The sequence below is a fragment of the Erpetoichthys calabaricus genome, chromosome 13 (assembly GCF_900747795.2).
Source record: "Erpetoichthys calabaricus chromosome 13, fErpCal1.3, whole genome shotgun sequence".
In the NCBI taxonomy this organism is placed as follows: domain Eukaryota; kingdom Metazoa; phylum Chordata; class Cladistia; order Polypteriformes; family Polypteridae; genus Erpetoichthys; species Erpetoichthys calabaricus.
The window spans coordinates 34,426,125-34,443,108 of record NC_041406.2 but is presented as its reverse complement, the minus strand read 5'-3'; the positions used below and the strand labels follow the sequence as shown (position 1 = coordinate 34,443,108).

The 16,984-nt window shown below is 33.5% G+C and overlaps 1 protein-coding gene and 1 long non-coding RNA gene across 2 annotated transcripts in view; both read left to right on the top strand.

Moving 5' to 3' along the window:
- stm (starmaker) overlaps positions 1–7,495 on the top strand; it is a 55,549-nt gene extending 48,054 nt beyond the window's left edge. Inside the window, exons 24-28 of the mRNA XM_028818109.2 lie at positions 1,165–1,200; positions 1,312–1,368; positions 2,002–2,040; positions 2,567–2,602; positions 7,422–7,495. Of these exons, the coding sequence (XP_028673942.2) occupies positions 1,165–1,200; positions 1,312–1,368; positions 2,002–2,040; positions 2,567–2,602; positions 7,422–7,495 (242 nt within the window). The remainder of the gene's footprint in view (positions 1–1,164; positions 1,201–1,311; positions 1,369–2,001; positions 2,041–2,566; positions 2,603–7,421) is intronic.
- A 1,395-nt stretch (positions 7,496–8,890) lies between these two features.
- Positions 8,891–16,539, top strand: LOC127530107 (uncharacterized). The gene is made up of 6 exons (XR_007936640.1): positions 8,891–8,924; positions 10,132–10,167; positions 11,748–11,786; positions 13,146–13,181; positions 16,254–16,298; positions 16,504–16,539. It is a non-coding gene; the product is annotated as an uncharacterized LOC127530107 (long non-coding RNA).
- Positions 16,540–16,984: the final 445 nt, after the last annotated feature.

Below are 16,984 nucleotides of genomic sequence, written 5' to 3'. Positions count from 1 at the left end.
TGGGTTTTAGGATAGATGAGGATTTTAGACTGGATGGTCAGATCAGCGCGGTGGTGAAATCTTGTTTTTTTCAGCTAAGACGTTTGGCGAAGATAAAAAACATTCTTTCCAAAGATCAATTTACAATAGTAATCCATGCCTTTATTACAACCTGGTTGAACTATTGTAATTCGTTGTATGTTGGTGTTAGCCAGTCCACCCTGTCTCGGCTCCAGCTGGTGCAAAATGCTGCTGTACGCCTTTTAACTGGCACGCGAAAGAATGAGCACATTACACCTGTATTATCCTCACTGCACTGGCTGCCTGTTCAGCTTAGAGTTCATTTTAAGATTCTTTTATTTGTTTTTAAGACATTAAATGGGCTTGCTCCGCCCTACCTCGCTGAGATGCTGCATATGCACTCTCCTTCCCGCTCACTCAGATCAGCTGGTCAGCTGCTTCTGGATGTGCCTAGGACTCAGCGAAAGCTCAGGGGGGATAGGGCTTTTTCCGTTGTGGCTCCAAGGCTCTGGAATTCACTGCTGATCCACATTAGACAGGCCTCCTCACTGCCCATTTTTAAGTCTACTCTTAAGACTTACCTTTTTGGTTTGGCGTTTGATCCTGTGTGAGCAGTTGATTTTACTCTGTTTTAACTCTGTTTAGATGTGTTTACTATGTTTTAATTAGTTTCATTTATTGTATTTTATTTACTTATTTATTATTTTGTTTTTGTTTAAAATTTATTTCAGCCTATGTTCAGCACTTTGGTCAGCGGCTGTTGTATGTAAAGTGCTTTATAAATAAAGTTGACTTGACTTGACTTTCAAAGTCCAAAATGTGTATGCCAATTATTTTTGGACTCCTGAGTAGTGGTTTGGTTGTTGTTTGTATCTACATTAAAAACTCAGAATTTTAAAAGCATGAAACGCTTAAATGTTAAAAAAAGGAAATGCCACAAACTAGAGAAAAGGGTATAGAATGAAATAAATATCACATTATCTGAAATGTACAATATGCCTGTGAGGAAATAATATATACATGCACACACACAGACACATTACGTATTTATTAAATATATTTAAATTTGTGTGTCAGATGGTAAGTAAAATATTTACTATTCACATCATGACCCAGGCAATGTATAAAAATCTGAAACAGCATCTGTTTTGTTTCTTCTAACAGAAAATAAAGATAAGAAAAGCCAGTCCGACTCAGAAAGTAAGTTAATAAGCTTTTTAAAACGCTCTTTCATCTTGATAAATTAGTGATTAAAACGCAATGATGATAATAATAATAAAAGACTTTTAAGAATGTGAACTCAACTTATAGGCCATGAAAATGACGATCACAGCTCATCTGAATCCTCATCTGAATCAAATTCTGAGGGTAAGCAGTTTTGACTTTGCTTTCAGTGTACTATATTCGGTGATGGTGGCACATACTTTCCATGTCCTTGATGTTTTTTCCCTGTGTTTGGTTTTCTTACCAGATCCCAAAGGCATGCTAATTTGTTTTACCTGTTGAATTTTAATTGTCTCCATATGACTTTTAAATTCATAAAATATGGATGCTGTGAAGGCCATACTACCATATTGTATATTATAACCATCACTGAGTCACAGGTTGCATGACAAGTGCATCATATGTCTAGCAATCACATAGCAACCAAAAAAAAGCTTAAAAATAATGTGACCCATCGAACAAACACAGAATATGGAGTCAGCCTTGAAATAACAAAGTAAACAATTTGGTGACAAGATGACATCACCAGTAGAATGACAAAAATTAAAAATAATAAAAGTATATATTATCAATGCATTAAAACCCAAAACACAAAGATCAGAATGAGTATTTAACACGTTTGTTTCAGAAAACAGGCTGGCATTTCATTTGGGGTTGATTCCTGCCATGTCTCTATAGCATATGAGTTGGGCCAGTGGGCCACATAAATGAAAGAAGAATGAGTATTAATTTGATAAAATATTTTTATTTGAAACAAATTATTTTTATTTGTTACAGAAACACATGGAAAGAGTTCCCATCACTCAGATTCAAATGGTAAGTGCAAAATTTCCAATATGTTAAGTTTACTTATAATTAACAGCATACAGTTGTGAAGACAGTCTGTTAAGGCATGTTATCATGTTACAGTGTCCCACAAACATAACAATCCCAGAAAAACATATCAGTGATGCTTGATTGTTCTATTCCTTTCAATCTGCTGTTTCACCTTAAAATAGTGAAAAAAGGCCAAATTCTTGTTTATCACTAGATTAGAATGATCGAAGAAAGATAAAAACTCACCATCTCATATGGTCCTCAAAAGTACTGGTAATATACAGTACTGTCTTAGTAGTACCTGAATACCGCACTGGTTAGTTGATATTTGAATACATTATCATTAATAACTAATCATCTTGGATCAGTTGCTAGTAACTGTGAGGTAGTATTAATATTTTTAAATGTAAAACATAATGAAAAATGTGCTAAATGTAAAATATTTAAATACAGAAATTCAATCTTCCTATAATAATGGAAAGTAATAAAATATATCGACTTTTGTCATTTGTTTTTATTATTATAGACTCAGAAGATAGTCACCACTCATCTGAATCAAAAGGTATGGATATGCAGTACTGTGGCTGTGCAAAATCTATAACAGATCAGAAATGCTACTGCTTTTTGTATAAACAGCTTTGCTGATAATGCTAATTTAATAAATATTAGTCTTAAAGGAATATTCTGCCCAAAAAAGATGTTTTTTATACGTTACTTACTTCATTGCTCAAGAGTCCTGTTTTCAAATGTATTATTTTTTGGGTGGAGTATTCCTTCAAACATCACTACACCATATGTACATTTCAAATAAATACAAGTGAGTTAATGACTATTCAAGCAGAATTTTAAATAGTTTTAATTAAAAGTAAGTGTTTAAGAGCATAATTCAAAAAGAAGAGGTAAAAAAAAAGTAAAAAATAAAATTTTAAACAGGCTGGGATATTCTGGTAAATGTGTTAACTTTGCTTGCATGATATAATTTTGAGAGTCTGAAGAAAAATTGAGATGTTGAAAAAAATCCAGAAATATTCAAAAATGCTCTCTTGTCTGTAATTAAATCATGCTCAAATAGATTTACTCTTAGACATTTGTATCAGAAGAAAGACCCCAAAAACATGCATATATTTACAAATATAAAACTGTAATATGTTGTAGAAAGTTTCTCACATTTAATGATAATATGCTGTAAAAAAGAACAGAGTTGTCAACGGGGTGGGGACTAGGTGGGATCCCGTTTAATGTGCACTAAAGTAAAAAGAAGAGCTGAAAAAAGAAAAGTTATCTTGGACGTAGGTGTCCTTCAATGCCTCTCTCTCAGGCTAGGAACGTGAATTGCTCTCTGCTGACTTCCAGCATTCTTTAAGTAGTCTGTGAAACTGAAGAGGCAGCTAACGCGACGGAAGCTAAAAGTTATATTAGTGGTTGTTGGGGGACTCGTCCCCTGAGTTACAGGTGTAAGGGAACAGAGGCTGTTAGTGACTGTGTTTATTCTGTCGAGTACAATTATACTATAAAAAGAAGAAACGTCTATCTAAACACTGCAACTGAAATACACTTAACAACTACACTTTTGTGACAGTTACCAGTGGCTACATCCTTGGACTATAAATCATAAGGCTTCCCATTCAATCCCTATGAACTGTTCACCGTAATGCGTCACCCTGGGAAAAAAAAAATCACTGAACTTAAATATAACTCAGTACAGCATAAAGTTCACTATTTATAAATGTACTACTAAAAATGTTTTATTATGGTTGTTACATTGTTAGCAGAAATGACTTAGTTGACTTATTCAAAACTGAAACCCTACTTATCTTATTGCCTTTATGCATTAAAACAGTCAAATAATTTGTTTTTCTTTAAAAGTTATATTATAGACCCTCATCTAGCATCTTGATGTTCACATTTTTATTAATATTTTGCTGTATGTTTGCAGTTGAAAAATCAAAGTGAAAGTAGGCAATTAATAAATAATGTTTAGCTAAAATAACTAAAGCTCTGAAAAGTGATCACTCTAGCTAACACATATGTAGACATCTTCTTAGTAAAAAAAAAAAAGCTAGCAGTAAAATAATAATTGTGAATTTGTATAAATGGTGAGTGCATGTGAAAAATAATATTAATAAAGGTGTCTTCATAACAAAAAACATACTGTGAAAGTGAAAGGCTTACCTTCATTTTTAAAGAGAAATTGAAATAAATTGATTGACCGGTGGTTACACTTACAGTTCTCTGTATAAGTTGCTCTTTAATATTGATTCTCTTCAGATATGTATGCCAGTTCCACATTGGCAGTCCCCTTTAGGTTTTTACATATACTAACATCTTCTCGATCAAAAAGATTCAGACTACCAGATTAATTTGTAGCACATTGAAAGGAGAATATCAACATCAAATTAGACATGACATTGAATACCTTAGGATACAGTAAATCTGCACCCACCATTTATGGTATTGGTATAGGTCTGATCAGAAAAATTATAGGTTTGGTTAAATCTTTTTGATATTTCTTGAAAATTACATCTTGCATACCATAGCACTGATTATATTTCCTTTTATACTTGAATAAATTTGCAGCATCCTTAAAGAAGGATAGAAGGATTTCTATTAATAATAATAATATAAGCTTTAAGTCTAGTTACATACATACTGTATTCACTGTCTTGTGTTTAAAAAAGTTATTTATGAATACTTTGAACTCACTCCAGTTTTGTTTTGTCTAGCGCCTCTTGATTCACCAGTAGTAGAAAAACCCAACATATAATATACCATTTGACTCGTCTTGATATCTAATTATGCAAGACATTAAACTCCCCCCCCCCCTCCATTTTTGGACCATATTTTGTGTGCCCTTTTAATAAAGAGTACTGTAAACCAATAGATATCTTCAACAAAAATGATCAGAAGGACTTTAAGTTGTGCAGGCCACGTCAATGACCCCAAGGGTTCAACCCCTAATTGGATACTAGGGGTCAAAGATGCTCCTTTTCACCAAACTTAGAAAAAATGGGAAGCAGTATTATAGGCATAAGGGCTGTCAGTTTATGCTGTTTGACAGTTGCTGATAATATTTTTATATATGATTCTTTACTGGTGGTCCTAGCCCTCTACGACCCACCCCTAGAAGGTTAAAAACAACAAATTTCAAATATAAAAATGTGAGGTATCATTTTAGACTATTTCAAGGTCAGCGATTACAAACATTTTTGATCCTTTACTAGAGATGTAACCCTCTATAGACCGCTATCAGAGGGTGAAACATTTCTATTATAACTGAGAATATTTAGACTTAAAGTGTTAAATTGAAGCACACGTTTTCATATTTCAGATATATGATGCAACTATTTTTGTTTATTATGTACTATTTAATTTCTGATGAACACACCAAATGATGGCAGCGTACAGTAATTTACACTCTTTGCACATTGTTAGTTCTACGGAACACTTTTAAGTAGTCCCTCTACACAAATTATGGCAAAGAGAGCAACAAGTATCAAAAATCAGTATATTAAATTCCAAAAATGAATTACTCAGGAGAGAGTACGATACACACAGACTATATGTAAAACAACAATAAGTAAAGATATACGAACAGCCAACTGCCATAAATTGGTCTAACATGTGGGTTGACTGTCTGTTTAACCTCTAGCACTACTTCCTGCTTGCAGATTAACTCTTGCCAAACCTCGTTCTCCTGATTCTAAGTTCAATCATGGAGTGACCAGAAAGAAATTTCTTCCAGGAGCACCTTATGGATAACTACTTGAGTCAGAGTTAGACTTTGGAATCCATGTAGCTGTTCTCCTAGACCTCCTTCTAGGGACCTTCTGTGTCCCTGCTGTCCTGATCCCCAGCTCCTAAAAAGGCAAGCCATCCTCAGGTCACTGTCCATTATAATGGGTAGCAGGAGCCATATATTGCATAGCTGTTTCCCCTGCTGCCGCCTGGGGGACACTTGGTCCATTACTCGAAATGTCACCACTGTATTTTCATGAAATAAGTTATTTTTCTGGTGAAAAAATTCACATTTCTATCCTCAATGAAGAGGCATACTACTCCCTACTGATAGTGACATAGTATTAAATGTATTAATATTAAATATTAAGGGTTCTTTTCCTGGTCATATTACAACTCAACTCTTGAGCCATACTGCACATGATTAATTTAATACATAGAAGAGAGAAAGACATGGGTTCAAGGCAGGGTGTTGGGGAGTCAGCTGACAAAATACAGACACTCAATGGTGCAAAAGTCACAATAATAGTGGAATTTCCACAAAATAGCAAAAAATATAGAGTCTAGTGCTCAGACTAGACTCCCAGTTAAAATGAATGCCTGGTTCTGGTTTGATGGTCCTTTATACTGTATGTAGTAGTGTCCAGAAGAGGTGTGGTTTGAAGAAGGATGTGGAAGTGAGATCTGTTTTCCTCCAGCTGCTAAGCATCTGGACAATGGACGGAAAAGAAGACAGAGTTAATGATGGGACCCTCTTCTGGCCAATACATATACAGTATAAACAAACTATGCCAGGTTTATCATTCATGTAGAACCACCATCCTTCTACATTTTTTTTTGACTGTAGTTTTAATTTTTTTGATTGTCCTCAGTAAAGTTAGTAAACTTTTTGTGCTTTTTAGGTTATGTGTTTTGCATATTCTGTGTATAATCATGAAGTACCTGTTAATATGTTCAAATAAGATGTAAACCATGTCACATTAAACAAACGTTATTTTGGGAATGGCAGAGAATAAATGTCTTTCTTTACAGACAAAACAAAAGGACAGTCATTGTTATTAGCCATGGTCGCTATGCAAATATTTTGTAAATTTTTTTTATCTTTATCTTGAAGATCAAAGCTAAAATCAAGCTCATAACAAAACAAAAGACCAGTGTAGAACTTTTCTAATTTTTTTTCTCTTTTGATTGGTCAACTGCTTTTCTCTTGTAAGTTCTTTACTTTACCTTAACAAATGAAATTTTGGAAACTTGGTGTTTGCACCCAGCCATCTTAAACATCACAGCCTCGATGATATCAAAGCTAAGATGTCACATTCATCATTTACCTACCATGCCACATAGCAGCAAAGTGACCAGACACACAAAATGTCAATGCTTCTGCAAACAAAACCACACAAAATGGTGACATCCATAGGAATACAAATACAGAAGGTAACACAATTATGATAACCTTAAAATGATGAAAATATTAACAAAAAGACAATTCAAAAAATAAATTAACAATGCATTCCTGAAATATGTCAATTCTGGATGAGATATTTTGTAAATGTATTGTCTCTGCTCTTGTATTGGTATTGAAAAACTTGGAAATGTTTATTTTGAACTCTTAAAATCAATAAACTTTTTATTTATTTATTTTACAGACAAAGAAGATGAGGATTCCTTAAACACAGAATCAAAGGGTAAATACAATTTCATACATTCTTTAATTTCTTAATGGAGTTTATGCCAACTGTAGCTAGATACATGCAAAAACAAAGGTGTAATGGCAGTCTGTAATAGAGAACACCTACACTGATGCTATGGGAGGTTACAAGAAATAAAGTACAAGCCAGAAGCTTTTGAATGTACTCTTCAACAACAATACAAGAGATCTTAATATTTCTTCTATCCTGAAAATCATTTAGTCAGTTTGGCCTGTTTTCATAACCTTTTTCATCTAATGAGACTAATTGACAAAGTGAAAAGAGGGCTAAGGTTATTTCCATGCTGAAAAAATACAGAGAAGGCGATTTCAGAATACAGAACATATTTATTCCTTTTGCAAAAGCATGCTAACACAGCCCTTAACTAACCCCACAATATACAAGATTTTAAAGAAATAATCACACATAAAAATGACCATTTATTTTAAAACAGATTACTTAAGTGGTGTAGAATTCTGTTGGTTAAACCCAATAAGCTAAACAAAATTATTCTTATGTTGTTGTCTGCGTTCTCATAATGTGCCTGGTAATAGTGATAATGTCAATTCATTATCACACTAAAAAAGTTTTAACAAAAACATAGTTTGCTAATATGACACTTTTTCAGGCAAGTAGTTAAATAAAAAGTAAAATTATAAAAGAAGAAATGGAGTAATCCCCAGTTTATAAGTTAAAATAGTAGAAGGCACTGTTCTTTTTGATATCATAAGATATGATCAAATGACAAGAGAAAGGGAGATATGTATATATATATTACATAAATGTTAATAGGATTTTCAAATAGTGGAATTCCACGATAACAGTACTCATAGCATGCAGAAGACATGCTATTTTAAAATTAAGAAGTGAACTGTTTATAATAACTGTACAATAACATCTCTATTCTGTGCTCGTAGCTTCCCTAGTATACGTTAGTTCAGGACTACTTTATATATGACATGTAAGCTCAAGGACAAGTGTTTGAGTCCCATTGAACAACCAGGAAATCCGCAAAACCCTGTTATCAATTTGTGCAGTGAAAGAGCATCACAATATCATTTGTCCCTGGGTAACAGAAAAAATAAATAGATGGTGCTATAATATATAAATCTCCTACAAAAAAAAGTCTCACATAAGTATTCCATCTTAAACTGAATCTGAAATGTGTTAGCAGTTATTGTGCCTAGGAGTAGTCCGCTTATTATGAATGAATTCCATGGTAAGGAAATAGCATGTCTTAATAAGTATACAGTAATCACTTTAGCCTGAAAAAGAAAAAAAATAATACATTTCTTACAGCTTGTGCAGAGGTGGAATATTCTTATTGTACACATACTATAATGCTGCAATAATATTTATAATACTTTGAAAATATCTTCACAAAGTTGTTTTTATTTATTTTTTTATAATTTTGTTTATCCTTTTTAGGAAGCAGCGAAGAAAATGACAAAGACTCTAAAGGTATCCTCTCAAGCATGTGTAGAGCAAACTAATTTAATTTAACATGATTCCTAACACTCCATTTCCAATTAAAATTTGTGATACCTAAAATATCCACTAATTTCTTAGTAGAAAAAGTGAGATTCCCAATCGATATTTAAATAGAGTTCAGTGTGCTTTTATAACTTTGTAGTTTGGGAGTACAACAGCGATTTGTCCAGTATTAGTTGATGTCTAGTCAGCATCTCCTAGCATTGCCTTCACCTTTATGACTGAAGTCCTCATTCTCAGCTGATAGGAGAATAGAGGACTTGTGCCAATGCTGCAAGAAGTTGGGATACTACTATTGATGGCAGGTCTGATGATATGAGTCGGATTACTTCACGACTGATAAATAGTTGAGCCAATAAACTGTTAAGATCAAAAAACAGGAACCAGAGAACAGGCAACGATGTACTGAGTAAGCCAGCAAAATATCAAAGTTAAAAAATGAACAAACAAGGAACAAAGGCATTTTTAGGACACCATACATAGTCAGCAAGCTCAAATTGTCATATAATCAAGAGTAACTGCTGTTATTAGACAGTTTTAACAAGACAACGTCATGATAGGCAGGGCCGAGATCGAAGTTGTGTACAAAATAAACCATAGTAGATAGTCTGGAACTGAATGATGGTAAATTTTAGGAATGAGGGGATAAAGGCTGGTATTATTAAATAATACAGCTGAAAGTTCAAAGCAAAATTAAAAAAGACATTCATCTTTAGAGAATAAAAACCTGTAACCACATAGGTCTTTCATGAGTACCTCAGTAGTCTCTGTTTGACATAATTTAACACCTGTTTCTGAAATCTAAATGTGAATTTCCCATTGGGATTAATAAAGTATCTATCTATCTATCTATCTATCTATCTATCTATCTATCTATCTATCTATCTATCTATCTATCTATCTATCTATCTATCTATCTGAAATCATCTGTGCAACAGCTGAGACTTCCACAAACGGAATTCTTATTAAACGAGTCATCATAATTCTCTCTGAATATGCCTGTTCTATTTGTGTTAAAAGCCTACCTCTATATTATAAAATGTTCATATTTAAACTTTATGATATAAAAATTAAATGTGGAATTTTATGTAAATTATCTCTCAATTTTGCCTTTGTGAAGTAATCTCAAAGACTAACAACAAGCAGTTTATCAAAATACACCCTTTTTGAATTGCAGACTCAGAAGATAGTTCCAGTTCCAAGGAATCAAAAGGTATCATCAATATATCAAAATCACAGTAATATATTGTTAATGCTGACAGAAGTGCTGCTAATTGTCTCCATGTCTTTGTCATGGTAAAGCCCTAGTGCCTACTATATTCTCCCCTGTATACTCTTTATTATTATGTAGACCATAACAGAATGCCCAAAATCCCATACTCTTAACACAGTGCCAGGGTTGATAGCTATTATTGTTCAACCCCAAACACTTTCTTTAATGTCTGTAACCCCTGGCAATCAGACAGAGTACCAGAACAGGCAGTAGAAAAGTTACTCATTTGTTCATTAAGACTGCAGTGTCTTTTTCTTAAAATATTTTCTACATTGGTTACATATTTTGAATGAGTGAAGCACAATCTTATTGCTACTAATTATTGATGATTGAAGCACAGAGCAGAGTGTGCATAGAGCACCTAGAGTACAAGATTTTCTTTTAGATCCAACCATACTGGTTCATATTCAGCTCTGACTTCTTTTTGCCTTTCAAATAAATGAGCTGATAATGGTATAAAGCGTTTTAAAGATGGATTTATAGTTATAGAAATGCCATGAAGCAGGAATTAAAAATGGGAGAGGATATGTATTTAACTATATTAACTCTGCGCGTTACAGAGAAGCTAAGAAATTTTTTGACATCTTGTTGAATGCCTTCCATCAAGCTATAATACTGCGTTTAAAAAAATGTTTAAGCTTTCTTGTAATTGTAACTCTGATACATGAACTGTTCTGAAACAGAAGTCTTGTAATATACTTTAATGTGCTAATAATTTTACTTGGAAAAACCTTGCATTTTTCCAGATAACTTTTACAAGATCTCTAGATTTAAAATTAATTTAATACATTTATTAGGATCAGCAATGACAGATTTGGGTAGCTGATGAACAGAATCATATCATCTGTATAGAGACGTATCTTGTGTACCATTCCATTCATGAGTTAACTGGTTTTGGAAGAGATGGATCTAGAAAATCTGTGGTGGGTTGGCACCCTGCCCAGGATTGGTTCCTGCCTTGTGCCCTGTGTTGGCTGGGATTGGCTCCAGCAGACCCCCCGTGACCCTGTGTTCGGATTCAGCGGGTTGGAAAATGGATGGATGGATGGATCTAGAAAATGAAAAACCTTCATGTCTTTAGGATGTGGGAGGAAACATGACGGGAAAGACAAAATCTATCTATCTATCTATCTATCTATCTATCTATCTATCTATCTATCTATCTATCTATCTATCTATCTATCTATCTATCTATCTATCTATCTATCTATCTATCTATCTATCTATCTATCTATCTATCTATCTATCTATCTATCTAAAATCCATGTTGAGAATTTGTAATGTTCCACAAAAACAGTGTGCCAATATGCCATACATCAGTACAAATGTGCTCCTTTTATCACAAGTTTAAGGTTTGATTCATCATTTTGCCTCTTCATCAGACACTCTGATAGTCCAGTCCTCATTTACCCATAAGTATGTGTCTGCCCATTTCACAAACTGGGAAAAACTAATATCTATAGTAAAATATAATTTGAAACATAATCTGACTGATCACATTGCAACTTTGTTTTTTATAGAATCAGAAGAAGATGACCACAAAGATTCTGATTCTAATGGTAAGTTCAAAATGCTTATCAAGTCTGTGTTTACAACTTGCTTTAATTGCCAAGGTTTATCCATCCATTTTTCTAAACTGATTATATAGTTCAGGTTTGTAGGGGCTTGAGCCCTGACATGCCCTTCTTTTAAATGTGCAAATAAAAGTAATATTTTACCAAAGTGGGCTGCATGGTAATCCATTATTTACCACTCATGCCTCACAGCCAATAGGACCTGGTCACTCTCTTTGTGGATTTTGCATATCTTTTCTGTATTGGTATGAATTTTTCAACATCCTAAAGAGCTGCACATCAAGTTAATTGGGGATACCAAAAATGAACTGGTAGGAGAGATGATTTTTTTGAATTTCTAGGTTCAGAAAACAAATGGACAATTTTTAATTAACTGATTTAACATATTTGGCTTTTGCCAGAAAGCATTTGGATGATCCCCAAGCTTTTTGGAAAATGTTTTGGATGACATTGGTCCAGTTATACCAAGTGTAAAGCAAACATAGCATTCCACATTATGACCATCTTACCAAAAGTTGCACTGCATGACATCACCAGCAATGATGGTCTATAAACTGATGCCACATTTCTACAATTCAAATTTGCAGTGAATTTAAATAAAGTTTGCAAGTTTTTCCTGTCATGTTTCTGGCTTAGAAAGATTTTGCAGTTCCTTATTACTGTGTATCCTGACTGTGAAGGAAGCAGCAGCAGCAGTCTATTAAGATTTTTGTCTTGGAGTGGACAGACACAAAATATGAAAATTCATCAGAAAAGCAAGGTACAAGGAAAAGGGTAATCTTTCAGAACAGAATTCAGAACGTTAGACAGTAATCATAGTAAAATATACTTTTACACTAAAAATCATTTCGCTCACATGCACACAGACATACCAGACATTAATGAAATTGTATTCAGGGATGCTTAAATGTGTTAATTCATTAAAACACACAAACTGAAATTCTCATCCCATTACAAAACTTTTTCCTATATAATTTTCCTATATAATCTTTAGGTGAAGTAAGAAAGACCTTGGAATCCTGTAGTAGACTTACAGAAGCTGTCAGAGTAGATAGATAGATAGATAGATAGATAGATAGATAGATAGATAGATAGATAGATAGATAGATAGATAGATAGATAGATAGATAGATAGATAGATAGATAGATAGATAGATAGATAGATAGATAGATAGATACTGTATTTACCCCAAGGGGAAATTAAAAATGCAGACTTACATAGCCCCTTGTGTGGAGTTCACATCAATGAAGGGTATGGCTAAGATATACTGCATACTACACATGTTGAATTATGTGTCATATTTATTCTTCGTATCATAAATTATTATATTGATTTTATTATAGACTCAGAAGGCAATAAAAGCTCCTCTGAATCAAAAGGTAAGTTTTGTATATGTTCAAATTACTCCTAGGAAAGTTAACACGTTAATTTTTGAGATTAATGTGGCCGGCAACAAGGCAATCACATCAGGCAGTGCTTTGGTCAGGGTGGCATTTTCATATATATATTTTTTTTTATTTTATAATATACACATTACGAAACAGTAATACAAAAAGGTTAAGTGTGAACCTAAAGAACTACATACACATTCAGTACCATATTCATATACTACCTTTAAAAACTGAGATATGTAATTTAATTTAAAAGCTTCAAACTACATGTTTCACAGTGCCTTGCCACATGTCAGTATGTGGTACTGGTGTTCATTTCCTTGATTTATCCATACTGAAATAGGTACAGGGGTGTGCGAGAAATGGGGGTTTATGGTAGTCCTGGAGCAATACTAAAGAAAACTGGAGAAGGTAAAAATTATGCTATTTTCTTTTTTCATGTCATGTTTCTGTAATAAGATCGAATCAATGTCATATCACATTTGTGCAATATGTTTTCTTTGAGTGCCACTAAAACCAAAATAAGTCTCTAATTCCTCTGTATTTAACATGCAAGTAATAATTTCATTGGCTTGTGTACATGTGACAGTACTACTATAAATATTATTTAGCTTGTATTGAATAATGATTCAGCATACAGTCACTGTCAGGCTATTCTAGGAGACCTCAAAAGAATATCAGCAGAGTGAATGTTACTTTGATGGTTAGGATGTTCTCTCTCTCTCACTGTTAGTTGTGGTGCTTTCAGTGTGCTGGTTCTAATTTCATACAAGTGCTGTCAAAATGCAAAGGGGTTTTTAAGGCAGTAGGTTATGGAGGACCACAATTCAAAAGGCCTAGGGTTTAGCAAGTCAGCTCTTGTGGTGCTCCAGTGTGTCCAGATTCCAGAAGTGATGGGGCTCCTTAATGACAGGGTGTGGTAATAATATTTTTTGTTACAATAAACCACTGTCTAACTAGGAGGTTTAGTTCATGTTATGATTCTAGTATCACATGATAGCAAAATGGGTGAGGCCTTTAAAAATATCTACAAAAAACAGGCCAAGATCCTAACTAGCTTGCCCAAAATTAGGTTTCACTCCAGAAAATTGGTAGGTTTTGATCTGCAATGCCCCAAACAAGAAGAACAGGCAAAATATCAGTAAAATACCAAAATATATCAAGTATATTAAAATAATTATTATTAATAATAAAATATTAATATTAATAAAATTGATTCACAAAAGGGAGAACCATAAACTCCATGTTAAAGAGAAAAGAACCAGAAAGGATTCTTTAAAAATTGAAACATTTATTGACTACAAAAAGAAATATTAAAAAGGAGTTGTCTAAAAGGCAACCCAGAGCAAACAGTTCCCAAAATGAAATACAGAAGAGTAACCCAGTAAATGGCAACAAAGCATCAGCAAAAATCAAAGAAATACTTATACTCACACATCTATCCTCCACAGTGCATTCAATAAGTGGCAAGGATCTCACTGTCCCGGCCTGTTTTTAAAGTCTGGTTGGTGGTCCCGCCTCTTGTATCTATCCACAAAACACAAGAAACATGGCAGAACACAGTCACAAACATAGAAACTAAAAAATAAATGAGAAATAATTTACAAATTAGAAAAATATTAATACATGAAACATATTTACTAAATAATACATTTAGCAGATATGTTTAGTAGAAAATATTAAAAGAAATGACAGTAGAAAATGAACATAATTAAAAAAATGAATAAAAACGACAGAAAAAATAAATTTAAACATAAGCCAGAAGAGGACCCCTGGCTAAAACATAACAATTTTGAATAGACTAATACTGTTCTGTCACAAGTGGAAAAGGCAGAAGTGATTGTTTGAATAGGATTAGAAGAAGAGGGTTAATCATATAAACATGTGAAGGTCAAAACCTGGTAACTATCTTTTGTCTAAACAAAACCACTAATCAAAAATCTGAGTCAGACAGACAAAGCAATGCATTTGTTAACCAGGAAAACCAGTATTTCAAAAGAACCATTAGCTAAGCATTGAGACTGATCTGCAAGCTTGGAAGATCAGTGAATGAATAATGCTGACGTTTTACCTTCTTTGACAGCAATGTCATGGACAGTGCATTTCTGGTCAAGTTTCCTTGATGATGTTAGGATGCCAATAAAGAATATGACAGCACCCACAAAAAAGTAATTCATAAAATTAAATGTCAAATTTGAATTCCTTACTGTTCAAAACCACTAAGAGAAAGGAATATAACAATTGACAAGAAATAAAGTAGAAAAAAATAATAACAAATACAGCATAATAATGAAAACAAAAAGCAAGGGGAAAGGGAATATATAGTGGATCCTTCCAGAAGGGCCAGAATTTGAGTCTGGAGGGGAAGTGAGATCAGGCATCTTCTTGGACCTTGGACTTGGCCCACTGATACTACAGATAAAAAAGGGAAGCACTTAGCAAAAGCACCCCCTCTCGACCCAGGATGGAGCTGCTTTTCTGCTAAGATACAAAATATTAATGAATATGTACATAACAAACAGAAAGAGAGAGAGAGAGAGGAAAGGAGCTCTAATGAGATTTTAAAGCACTATATGTAATATATTGCATGGATATATTAAGAAAACTTAACTGTTTAAACTAAAAGAAATGCATTCTGGACTGTTTCTATCTACAATTGTCCTGCTGCTCATCCATACCATCCACTCAGGTAATTATATGGTGTCATCATAATTTCTTACTCCAGAACGATGTAGATTTCCCTTTATCAAGACTTTAGTGATGACAAGTGCCACCACTGACACAAGAAAGGGAAAGAGAATGTTAGATATTCTGTGCATTTTTGTGTAACTGTACTAAACCAATAAATTAATATATACGTATTTATATATTTGTTGTATACATTGTCAAAGCCTTTGTGGTGTATGGCATTTTCAACAGCCAGTTTGATATCACATGATATAAGTGACATGTTGTATATTATTGCCAGGATTATACTTCTTATTCTACCTATTGTAACTTAGTCGTCTCAGCATGAAAAATGTACAGGCTATTAAATAATCAAATACACTTCATTTTTAGATCACACTGAAGAAGATGAGGACCAATCAAAAAAAGAATCTAACGGTATAAAAAGATAATCTTTTCTAGTTTATGAGACCATAATAATGAGTAACTTCTAGGCATTTTCTAATACAAGTTTCTGTTAATATGTACATTAAGTCATCTACTTACTGTACACAAAGTACTGTATTCTCGATATTGAAGTACCTATTATATTTGTTAATATTTTACCCAATCTGAAAAGAAAATACTATGTCTTTTTTGACAGATACAGAAGAAAACAGTGAATCCTCAGAATCAACAGGTAAATTAAATCTCATTGACTGCTTTAATGTAGATTCTCTTAACAAGTCAAGTTAACATTTTGAGATGTCACAAAGTATATCTGAGATCTCTTACAACGTAGAATACCTTTCAGAGTTTTCAATAACAGACATTACTTTTAAGATATCTTCTAATTACTTGCTTTTATGTTTCATGGTTTATTTAAAATATTTCCAGTCCTGGATCAATCACAGTATAGTTCATTTCATATTCACACAAACCTGCACACTCACTCCTATCAAGGGTCACCAGTAAACCTGCTGAGAATGTCTTTATGATGTGAGCGGAACTTAACAAGAATATCTAAATAGACAGTGTTTGGGCCAGGATTTGGACCATGTAGTCTGGTGTTGCAAGCCAGCAACACTAACCACTCTCCCATCCCTCTGCCTGAAATGCCATTAAGATATCTTAAAATAGATAGA